Here is a 12254-nt window from a genome sequence, read left to right as displayed (position 1 = left end):
GAATTCAACACTACACTAAGTGTTCTAAGAGTTCTAAGAGTGTTTCGACTTTAATTTAAGAGAAGTGTGACACCCTGATAGGCAGTGAGATTTAAATTTTGCAGGAAAAATAGTCCTTCAGCTGCTCAATGCTTTTGGAGCTTTCATTTTGAACTTGCTTTATACTTAAAAATTCAAATCTCTTTGATCCAATCTAACCCTTCTTCTCCAAAAGATCCAGTTTTCTGAACGCATGCATTTTCTCCACAAGCGATAGGTTAGATTTTCAAGAGACAACAATGTTGCACGAGCTTCTGCTAGCGTTACTGGGCTACACCGGTGATTTAATCGTCGACCGGCGGGACCACCTCACCGCCGAAGCCCCCATCTCCGACGAATGCACTTTCAAGCTCGCTCCCGACATCTCTTTTATCGACCCAAGCGACAGGTTCTAACTCCACCTTTTAATTTAATTTTTCTTTTTTCTAAACCCCAAAGTACAATTCTTTTAGTTTGTAGGGTAATTTTTAATGGGCACCCTGAAAATTGAAACTTTCTAATGGATTGTGTTGGATGCAGGGAACTTATTGAGAGGATCATCGTGTTGGGGTTTTATTATAGGGAGATGGAGCGGTTTTCAGCCAAGTGCAGGAATTTAAGTTGGATAAGGTCTGCGAATACGAACCCTTTGGAGAAAAAGGAGAAGGGAAGTGTGTATCGTAGGGCCCTAGCCAATGGCATTGTTGAAGTGCTCTCAGTTTATAGGTCTGCGGTTCTGCATATTGAACAGAAGTTGTTGTCCGAAACCATGCCTATCTTGGCGACAGTTACTCAGGGCCTTAACAAGGTAATTTTTTCTGTTCTCTCTTTTCAGTTTATTTAGACGTTGATTTTGATTTTGATTTCTTTTCCAGTTTTTTTGCCTTTTGCCTCCTCTGTACGAACTCATCCTGGAGATTGAGCGTGATGATATTCACGGAGGTCAACTTCTTAATCTTCTGCATAAGAGGTGCCACTGTGGAGTGCCTGAATTACAGACTTGCATGCAAAGGTATGCATTTCTTTTGGTGGATAGTATTCTTGGCAGTGTTAAGATGCAGGTTATGTCATTCCAACTATGTGATGATTAGCCTCTAAATTCTGCTGTTGTATGAGACTAGTAGTAAAAAACATCTAGGGTTTAAAATGTTAAATCATGAATGCTTTAATTCTGTTAGCCACTACAAATCTTTAATTTAGTATAAAAAATATAGGTGTTAAGTAAAAATATCGAGGACTATCATGTTGGGTAGTTTAATGATGGATTTCCTTTTGGAACTAATTTATTTCTTCTGATCCTTAAAACATCGCATTAGTCTTCAACTTTCACCCTTGGTTAATTCTTATTATCTTTTTTTGGCTATTATTGTCCAAAGCTTAGGCTTCTTTGGCATGGACACCAGGTCATGTATAACCAGCTTGCATCATGGATGGTTTATGGGATTCTTCAAGACCAGCATGGAGAATTTTTCATTAGGAGGTAACTCCGTATTAATTTTTAGTGTGTCTACTGTTGATATGCTTGTAAACAAGTCTCAAAACAATTATAGGGGCAGACTGATATGATGTATTGCAAAAATGGTGTTGAGAGTAAGATATACTCTTTTGTTAATTATCCTGGACTTCCAAACTTTGTAAATGCATTTGTTGAAAATATTTTATTTCCACGATTGATGTATCATACTAAAAAATTGGTTATAAATGATAATAATAATATTTTATTATTATTATTATTATCAATCATTGTCATAATTTATCAAAACGATTGTAGCCTCTGCTATATTTCTATAGTTACTGTTATATGCTAATGTCACCATGAATTGACAATGACTAAATAATACTTATCTGTTTCATCTGTTTATAATGTATGAAAACATCTTATATCATCTTGATTACATGTTATAATATCTTAGATTATCCTTTAGGATTAATTTCCTATTTTCTCACTAACTTTTAGAATTGGTTTCCATATTTCTTCATCTTATGATTGGTCTCCTGTTAGTAGGAGTCTGATTAGTATAAATAAAGGGTTAGTACTCTAGTTTTTTTTTATCATATCATCACATTATAACATATCACATCATATCAGGTGAATATCAGTTTCATAATATTTTTGTTTCTTTTATTTCTACTGTGTCTCCACACTTAACCCCATACCTGAGACAACCTATCCAAAATCATCAAAAGACGAAAGGTTTTATCACCTCTGATCTCTCCCTTCCAAACAAGAAAAAAACTATGCTAGTAAAATATATGATGTGTGTGGTACATGAAAAATTTATCTGGATATTAGTTCATCTTCTTCACCTCTTTTAAACTTTGTGATTATTTGGTAGCATTGATAATTTCTGGTTTCTTAGGTTTTGAGAACTCTTATTTTCCTTTGAATTATATATTTGACCTCATTCATTTGCTTTTCAGGCAAGAAGATAGAGATGTAGGAAACAACTCATCTCATCCGGACATCTCTGAAAAGTTGGCACGCATGTCAACTGATGATGCATCTTTGTCTGATTGGCACTTGGGATTTCATGTTTATTTGGTATCATTAGCTAATTCTGGTCATGTCATGACTCTGAGCTGCTTTCCTTTGAGTGTGCATGTTTCAAGGTTTAAAAATTTATTGGCGAGAAAGTGAACTTTGGAATGTAATATTCCCATGTTCACTATAATCCATAAAAAAAGTTATCGTAGGTACTGTTTGAGCTAGGGAAAGTAGTAATACCTTGTTTTTGCTTCATTTTTGTTCCTAGACAGGGTTGGGAAAGTTATATTCCAATAGGAATATGGAAGATTATTGTCTAACCCAATTATTATAACTTCCATTTCTACTCTTAATGATTTTGAATTTTAAAAGATATTCCCAGGAATATTCATATCTAACCCAAGATATTTTTTAATTTACTCAGGAATAACATTTAGTATTCTTGGGAATGTCATTCCTTGAAACAAACGTGATCGTTTTCATGAATATTGTTTTGGCTTAGTGTTTGTAAGCTCACTTTTCTGTATCAATGAATTGCATGTTCCATTCTTTAATGAATTGGATTTTGTCCACTTCAGTAATTGTCCTTAACATTAGATTGACAGGTCACCCAAGGGTTGATACATACAATTTTTACTATTTATAATTTTGTTTTGCAGAAAATGCTGCCAGAATATATACCTGAGCGTGTTGCTGAATCAATTCTTTTTGCCGGAAAAGCTGTTAGGGTTCTACGAAATCCAAGTCCTTCCTTCCAGTCTGGGGATGCTATGCATCCTCAAATGCCTAAAAGTTTTCAGAAAATACATGGATTAGCAGGGCGTTTTCATTTTCACAGGGAACCTGCAATTAATATGGGAATAGGAGATGATTTGCTTCCACAATCTGAGGCAGATAAGATTGAAGCAATGCTTCTGAACCTAAAGGTTTTCATGTCCTGCATTTCACTCAATCATATAGATGCTGATTTTCCAAAGCTGTTTTATTAAATAGTTGGATTGTTGGCAGCCTTTTGATGTGTCATACTTTTTCGGTTCTGACTAACTGACTAATAAATCATTCTTTACTGTTAACATTTCCAGTTAGTGTTTAGGAAAACTCATTATTAACTTTCCACAGGAATCATCTGAATTTCACAAAAGATCATTTGAATGTGCTGTGGACTCTGTTCAGACTATAGCAGCCAGTCATCTCTGGCAGGTGCTTAACTTAAATCTTCTGGTTCATGTATTGATTAATTTTTGAAGCATTTGTGTTCAGAGCGTTTAATTTCTATTCCCTCTATGTCTGCAGCTTGTGGTTGTACGTGCTGACTTGAATGGCCACTTGAAGGCCTTAAAAGACTATTTTCTATTGGCAAAAGGAGATTTCTTCCAGGTAAAGCTTGAAATATTATCTACTCTATACTAACATTTTGAATGGCAATGAGTGCATCAATTTGCAAATTTTGTTTTCGTTGTGTTAGAAAAAACTGTATGAAATAAAAAGTTGAGGTTGGGGCTGGGAGGTGATATGATATGATGAAGAGTGCTTACCTGACCACCATGCCAACTCTAAGCTCACAACACCCTGCATCTAATGGGAGACTTTCCTATTTAAATTAAACCATTGGACAAGGACTGTTGGGTTGAACTTGGCCCACAGACCCAACATATACCCTCATGACCCTTTGCACATGAGTGGTGATATGTTAACACCACAAACAGTAAAAAACCTTAACTTCACAAACCAATAAAATAATATTTTAATCATATTTAGTTTATTTTTTAATTTTAAATATTATTATAATATTATAATATGGTGTCAAGTTTATGTTTTCACTGTGTGTGGCGTCTAAGAAATCTTTTCCTTTGTGCATATCAGAGGGTTTTGAACTTTTGATAACTATCCATCCATCAAAGAGTGATGTCAATGATATGTTTTCTCCTTTTCTGCATGAATTTGTTTTAATTAACCCTTGAAACTGATTATTAGCACATTTATTTAAACCTTTTTCACTGAGGTATAATTTTTTAAAAAAGATAATCACTTTTTTGGTTTGTTATGTCTTAGTTACAAAAAATCAGGAATTTTATTAAAATAAAAATTTATTTAAAATAACTTCCCATAAAATCAATTATTTATTTAAAAAAAATGATTTTTTCATTGTTAACAAACATAATTAACTTCAGCCTTTTCTAAAGTCTCAAAAAAATAATCCCTAAATTATTATACATCAGAGTCACTTCTTTTTAAATCCTTAACAAACTGGCCCTATATTGGTTTTATCATAATCGTTGTGTGTTTGTGTCTATGGCCATATTATATGACATTACGTTTAATCAGTCAATGTTTAGTGAAATTTATTGTAGATTACTGATTATTTTGAATATTGATACTAGCTTGAGTATTTTGTAATTGATATATTATGGTAGGTAGGTGAGTTTCTCCCTGTCATTTCTGGATCTCCAACATCTGCCTTAGTTTTTATTTTGGAATGATCTATTTTTTAAATGGTAAAAAATATTCTTTGAAACTGTATATTGGTTTAATTTTCTGAACTACTAAATAATTCAGTTACAAAATAGGAGACGTTGCAAATTGGTCTAAACTTTTAGCTAGAAAATTAACATTGGGAAGTGTCTCATCTATATATGCATCAATTACTCACTGATGTTCAAACCTCAGTTTGTCTTGAAATTTTAATGAAATTATACTGACGTCTTTGATTTACTCATTATTTATGCAAGTGTTTTCTTGAGGAAAGTCGTCAATTAATGCGATTGCCACCACGCCAGTCAACAGCTGAAGCTGATCTTACGGTCCCATTTCAGCTGGTTTGTTTACCTTATGATATGAATGATATTTTGGTTTCATGCCATTCACCAGTTAGTTACATCAATATGTTTATGTTTTTAGATGTATTAACAAAGCTTAATTGCAACTCCTTTGAAATACAGGCTGCATTAAAAACTATTGGTGAAGAAGACAAATATTTCTCTAAAGTTTCCTTGCGGTTAGGATTCATATTCATTGTTTTTCCTTCTTTTTGTGCTAGCTTCTCGCTGAGCTGTTATCAACACTGTGCTAATATGTTCTCTCTTCCCCCTTTAGGATGCCATCTTTTGGAATCACAGTTAAACCTTCCCTGATCGATTTACCAAAGCCAGCCTCTTCACTGGATGGTAGTGCTTTATCAGAAGTGTCAGTAGATGGTTGGGATGGTATTGCTCTTGGGTATTCTGTTGATTGGCCTTTGCATCTGTTCTTTACTCAAGAAGTCCTCTCTAAGTAAGTTACTACTGCTAATGTCCTGAGGTCCAAGGGCTGATTCTTTTCACTTGCTATTTATTGCAGCTATACTAGTTCTTCTAACTGGAAACACTTTATGGTATAAAACTTCTTAAAATGTGTCATGGATTCGTATGCCAACTTTGCAGGATATACAAATGTTAGATTATGATAAGGGCCATTGGTTTAAGAGATATACATATTATTTATATGTAGGGGATATATCTTGTGAGACCACTGGTTTAGTTTTAATATGAAGACATGGGGACCATTGGACCCTCTGGCTTAAATGGTCAAGATTGAAAAATGTCTTTACAAAAGTCACATGACTTTGTTTTTAATCTTGACATTTAATATTCAATAATCACTTAATCAGGATTTGCTCCCTCCCTCTCATACTAAAACAATGCTTTCATACATGAGAGCATGTACAAACTAATGTTTCTTAAACCAAACTCTTTCACATCATATTCTAGAGAAGTTACATGAGAGCATCTATAAAAGTTGTAGTGCATAAGTTAACTTCAACTTATGGAGAAATTTTGTTAATTTTAGCTTCATTTATTTTTTCAAAAGTACTTATGGAGAAGTTTATTCAATTAGGGCCTATATATCTTAAATAAACTTATTATGTTAATTCTGGGTCAGTAAATTTTCTGCACAATAACAGGTACGTCAGAATATTCCAATACTTACTGCGGCTCAAACGGACACAAATGGAGTTGGAGAAGCTATGGGCATCTGTAATGCACCAATATCATAGTGATTTTGCCAAACGCCGAAATGATCAAGAGAAGTGCTCAGAAACACAGCAGAAACAACAGAGATTTCGACCAATGTGGCGTGTTAGAGAACATATGGCATTCTTGATCAGAAATCTCCAATTTTATATTCAGGTTGTCATTCATATCTTATCTTTGATGTTGAATTTGTTCTGTTGCTACTATAAATATTATTTGAACTTCAAAGTAATTATAGGATTGATACACTAGTTCAGCACTTCTATATTTGTTTGGATTCATGTACTTGGGTGCAATATGCTGAATATGCAAGCAAAAAGTCATCTGAAATGGACATGTAAAAAAGTGTATTACTATTACAAAGCCTTCACAGTCAATTAGGCCAATACTGTTAAATTAACATAACCAAAGTGTCCATTGTCCAACAAATATAGAGAAGCTAGTTTCTAAATTAAAAAAAAAGGAGATTTATATCTTGTCCAAACTTGTCGGGAGTCTATGAAGAAGCATGAGAGACTGATATGAATCTTGCGGAGTACTACACCCCAGAAGCTTAGCCATGCTAGACATCATAGTTGGAGATTCCAAAATCTTGTAAATTCCACTCTAGAATCCCATACTCAAGTCCTATACCTTGTATTGGATCCTAAAATCCCACGCTTTGTAGCCTTGTGCCCATAAGAGTTTATTATATTAGCTCTTTCACTAGTTTACTCTTGTACAAAGACTACAATGCTCTGTCACCACTTGTTTGCTGTTGAGAGACATGGTGAAAAGCTTTGATATAAATTGATAAAAGCTTTGGGAGAACCACACCACGAAAGCAAGTCAATCTCGCTATTGTAGTTGGAGAGCCTAAGGCCTTATAAATCCCTTTTAATGTGAGACTCGAGTTCTATACCTTGCAAATTGATTCTAATAGAGAAATGTATTTTGTTTTTGTGTTTAGCACAAATTTAATTCCTAGAAGTGGAAGTGGTAATCGTTTAGGGTCATTTAAGAATTAGGAATGGACTGGGCTGGTTATTTTGTGATTCCATGACATTACCATTTGAGATTATGATTCTAATAATTTTAAGAAGGTACAATTGGTAAAATTAGAATTTACAGGCTCAATTTTAATTCTAATATTCAATTTCATGCTTAAAATTCTAGATGCCAAATAAGCACTGAATGAAGATTATTATTATTATATTTATATTAGCAAAAAGTTCCAATTTGTGTTTGGTATTAGGGAAAGAAGTAGGGTGATGGTATCCTAATTACAATTTTCTCGTGTGTACTGTACCTTTTTTGCAGCAAATAAAATCTCTGTTTTACATTTAAAATTGTGCTTTCATTTTTCAGGTTGATGTGATAGAGTCTCAATGGAATATTTTGCAATCTCATATTCAAGAGTCTCGTGATTTTACAGAACTTGTGGGCTTTCATCAAGAGTAATACTTTTTGAATTGCATGCTTTTAGTCTTGACATTTTCTAGTGGTGTAAAATCATCTTGCTTGCTGAACTATTTCAACATGCATACTAAGAAAACCAGCACAATCATGGTTATCCAAATTAAATACAGCTCTGTGACCATTGACTTAGTACGCCAACTTATATCCTATTGCTCACCTGCAGGGATCATATTTTACTTTTTATGGTCAAAGATAGCTTTTAGTTTCAGTTTGCTGCTATTGATAGTAACAGCAGATCAGCATAGAGCTTCCTTTACCCTGAACTTGTGGTTTAATGAGAAATTAGGGCTTGATTAATGTGCACTTTATTCTCTTTGGAAGCATGTGTCAGGTGCCTTGATGTTTGAACTGTTATTGCTTTATGAATGATAAACTCGCTACTGTGCTTTATTGTATTCCTTTTGGTGGCTATTTTTACCTAGTACATCATACTATTCGACTTTTATGTCTCCAACAGGTATCTTTCAGCCTTGATTTCACAAGCTTTCTTGGACATTGGTTCTGTATCGAGGATACTGGATAGTATCATGAAGCTTTGCCTGCAATTTTGCTGGAATATTGAGAACCAAGATAACTGTTCAAATACTTCTGAACTGGAACATATAGCTGAGGTGATATGTATTTCTGCTTTTCTTTGCCTAATAATTGTACAGGAACAAGTATCTCAATAAAGCCATTATTGTCCTCATACAGCTTTATATATTAAACATAGTAGGCCCAACTATCTGAGCATTTTTAATTAAGAGAAAAGAAGATACTAATTTACGATCATCTTATTCAATCTGTCGTGTGTGAATGCCTTGTTCAGGCTGTAATATTATGATATATCTTGTATATCAGAAAAGTACTCTTGTTTCTCCATATAATTCATTATGATTTAATAATCAATGATGAGGGTAAGGTTATGATGATAAATATGTGAATTCTATAGCTGTAACTCTTAGGTAAGGTAAGACGGACTAAATTGAATTTGGGGAACTTCAGAATGGGCTTTTAACTTTTATACAGTATTATTTATCTACTCTTGAACTTGTCTGGTAGTAGTTAGAAAAGAGTACAATATAGTTGCATCTTTATGGTTCTGTTCGCATATCACCTTTTTTAGTGGAAGGTGGCAAAAATTTATATGGGAATGTTCGCCTGAGACCTTCTGTTTCCCTTCAAATATCTGAAGTTCTACCTCATTTGTCTTTTATTCTCTAATTTATACTGTAAAAGATTGAACTTTCTCTCTTCTCTTCAGACGTGTTCATAGAAATTTACTGTATCTGGAGCTAAATTGCTAAGGCAGTTTTGTATTTAAATGCAATGAATAGTCACCCTTTTTCATCCCTGTTTCAATTGATTGGGCCTTTCCAAATTAATGGTTTCATTTCTATATTTTAGATGAGATCTCCGTCCTTTACCGACGTCTATTGTTTGTTTTGACTGTTTATGTATTGTTTGCTTTCTTTAATCTAACATCTATAGGAATTCAACAAGAAATCAAATTTCTTGGTTTTGACTGTTTATTTATTGTTTGCTTTCTCTAATCCAACATCTGTAGGAATTCAACAAGAAATCAAATTCCTTGTACACTATACTGCGCAGCAGCAGACTTGCTGGAAGTCAGCGAGCCCCGTTTTTGAGACGTTTTCTCTTGCGATTAAATCTGAATTCCTTCTTTGAGGTAAAACAACTGGACAAATACTTAATCAGACTGTTTAGATCAATATTTCTCACTGTTATTTTTCCCTTAACAGGCAACTGCAAGGGGAGTTCTGAATGTTGTTAGGCCACACCCTACTCTTCCTGCTTTAAACCAACAATAGTATCGATATCATTCCACCACAACTTCAAAGTTTCCTGCTTCTTGGGGTATTTGGCATGTGAGCTTCAGTGGAGTGACGGATTTTACTGTTGACATTCAAGTTGCGTTGCTGTTTGACCTTCACGCAACTGTCCTCTGAAAGTCAGTTGCACATTCCACTTGCTATGTGGTTCTTGATCCTAGCTGATTTTGATTGATTTTAATGTAAAAACACTGGCCAGTTTGGAAGGTGGTTGGTGCATATGGTATTTGGTGGCTAGATGGCTGTTGCTGTCTTCGCCACACTGTTGCATTTTGTAGATGTGAGCATTGATATTTGTGTATAGTGCAATTGGTTTTTAATATGATTACTACATGCTAAACTAGGTGATCCCGCGTGGTTTTTGTTTGTGGAAAGTGGACACGCCCTCTCCCACCAGAAACATTTTATAATCTGAATTTTTCCTTAAGCCATTGTATCCGGTAACTCTGCTTTATATATCTGGTGTTTCTAATAGAGTATGATACACAAACCCATTTGTACCATTCCACTACGCGGACACCCAGTGTGCGGGTGAAATCACAAATTTTTCCACTCGCAACTGTCTGATCAAGTGTCCAAAAGGACATCAGATTCTGACAAAACACATGCTTAAGGTATTACCATAATCTGTTCCAAGATGTCTGTCACCTTCAAGCTTCCCATTTTGTGTACGCTTTCTAAGCATATTGAATACCGTAGTTGCACTAAATTTTATCATACTATGCAATGCGCTCACGAATGAAGCTATATATCATCGATGAACTTGATTGTAAGACAATGCCCGTGCAAAATCATATCCTTCGGAAGGTTCAAAACAAGCAGCACAAGGGTCTGCACTATGATCTGATATTTTTATTGGGTACAGACTGTGTTGTTCTCATTTCAACAAACCCTAAACAAAAAAAATGCAGATCATGAAGACGTATAACTATACTTTAAAAAAGACAATCTAAAACCATTTTGTCTGAAGAATATAGGTTCACTGCAGAATGTGGCTTACGGAATATTCTCTTGAAGCTCTCCTGCTTCTCGATGGCATATTGGCATTGATAATGTCTTGATCATACATTATCATCATCAATGCCAACGGAGGGTTCATGCACAAAACCCATTAAGCATTGATAATTCTTTTTGGTACCTCGCATTCGCTCTTAAAAGTTCTTAAAAATTCGAAAACGAATGAGAAGTCTCACAAGAAAGTTGTGAAGAGCAGAAAAAAGGAGCACCCTTTAATTTTCATTTTTCAGGGATTTTGGCCCCCCTTTTCCATCAAAAAAACTTACTTTTCACCTGTGATTTGTGACTAGAGTTCAAGCAGTGTTTGTGTGCATGCAGGTTAATTTTGTAAGCGCCATCCTTTGCTGATAAAAAAAAAAAAGCGCCTTCCTTTTTCCTCCAGGACTGGATGAACACTTGCAGTGCCTATGCACCTGTAACTTCTCATTATATTTTAATAGCTAAGAGAATTGACGAAAATAAGTTTTAGAAAAACATAAAATTATTCTGCTTAAAAATTGGATAATCTTTTTTTACACCTTTTATGAGATCCAAGATGAATGGAAAGAAAACAACGACGGGAATTGAAGATATATAATGAATTATTTAATAGAGGCAAAAAATATAAAATAAATAAATAGGTGTGAAAAATAATAATCAATAAAATGATTGGACTGATATTGTGAAGAGAAATATCAATTATGGCTTATTTATTATTTTAGTTGAGACCAAAAATTCTTTTGTTTTTTTAACTTATTTTCCACGTAATACAAAGTTAGAACTGTAAAGTTCTATACTATGATTAAGTCTAAGGAGTACTACTAAACCTAGGGTTTACTAAATTTTTTCTCTCCTTCCTTTTTCTAGAATATCTCACTTATATGTGAGATTTAGGTTAATATAGATTGGACCTGTATGTTATTGGGCCTATCTTAACATTATTATCCGTCCCAGAAAACACTTTGTCTTCAAAGTGGTGTCTTAAGTGCAATTGGGCCACTGGTACTTCTTGGGTTGGGGTTGAACCGTTTGAGCATTTGTTTGGTTGTGGGGGTAGAGTATTTTGGTTGTAATGTGGAGGTGCGGCAGGAAATTGGGTCATAGGAGGGATTTTAGGCTTGCTAGGGTTGGTTTGGGGCGCCGCTTGTTCTTGTATATTAAGGTTTTGGTGCACCTCTTGCTGATTAGGGTTTGGAGTGGACGACACTGCTTGGGAATTAGGTTTAGCTGGAGAGGGCTTGGATGGAGGTGATCATTTGCTGCTGCCGCTATTGCTTTGCTTTTCTTTTCTTTTTTTTGGGAGAAACAATCTTTGGTGCTTTAATGGATACGACGGGAGGTGTTGCAGGTGACATTGAGCGGCGTTGGGGTGCTGGCAGTTGAATGGATCTAGACGTCGGTAGTGGTGTTGCGACGTGTGTCCTGGTGCGCACAGAGGCTGGTGGCACTAGGCGG

At 34.8% G+C, this 12254-nt stretch overlaps 1 protein-coding gene across 2 annotated transcripts; it reads left to right on the top strand.

Moving 5' to 3' along the window:
• GCP4 (GAMMA-TUBULIN COMPLEX PROTEIN 4) lies at positions 1-10230 on the top strand. Of its 2 annotated transcripts, none has more exons than XM_068635443.2 (16): positions 1-427; positions 559-826; positions 894-1030; positions 1400-1498; positions 2440-2560; positions 3163-3429; positions 3623-3703; positions 3797-3880; positions 5233-5319; positions 5443-5498; positions 5597-5773; positions 6444-6669; positions 7861-7949; positions 8429-8582; positions 9518-9640; positions 9714-10230. In XM_068635443.2, exons 1-16 carry the CDS (start codon positions 279-281, stop codon positions 9780-9782), a joined length of 2187 nt encoding a protein of 728 aa, XP_068491544.1. In that variant the 5' UTR covers positions 1-278; the 3' UTR covers positions 9783-10230. The 2 variants fall into 2 exon arrangements, with proteins under 2 accessions (XP_068491544.1, XP_090161044.1); XM_090304918.1 differs by having other exon boundaries at positions 42-427; positions 1395-1498.
• Positions 10231-12254: the final 2024 nt, after the last annotated feature.

The sequence above is a fragment of the Phaseolus vulgaris genome, chromosome 7 (genome assembly GCF_051622355.1).
Source record: "Phaseolus vulgaris cultivar YP4 chromosome 7, ASM5162235v1, whole genome shotgun sequence".
In the NCBI taxonomy this organism is placed as follows: domain Eukaryota; kingdom Viridiplantae; phylum Streptophyta; class Magnoliopsida; order Fabales; family Fabaceae; genus Phaseolus; species Phaseolus vulgaris.
Note: the sequence above shows the minus strand (reverse complement) of the source record. Positions and strands in the feature narration are given on the sequence as shown.

What these genes read in the sequence shown, in the direction of transcription:
- GCP4 (XM_068635443.2), top strand. Translation starts at nt 279, where the DNA reads ATGTTGCACGAGCTTCTGCTAGCGTTACTGGGCTACACCGGTGATTTA. An exon ending in GGAGAATTTTTCATTAGGAG is followed by an intron (nt 1,499 to 2,439) that starts GTAACTCCGTAT and finishes TTTGCTTTTCAG; the next exon opens with GCAAGAAGATAGAGATGTAG. An exon ending in ACTCAAGAAGTCCTCTCTAA is followed by an intron (nt 5,774 to 6,443) that starts GTAAGTTACTAC and finishes GCACAATAACAG; the next exon opens with GTACGTCAGAATATTCCAAT.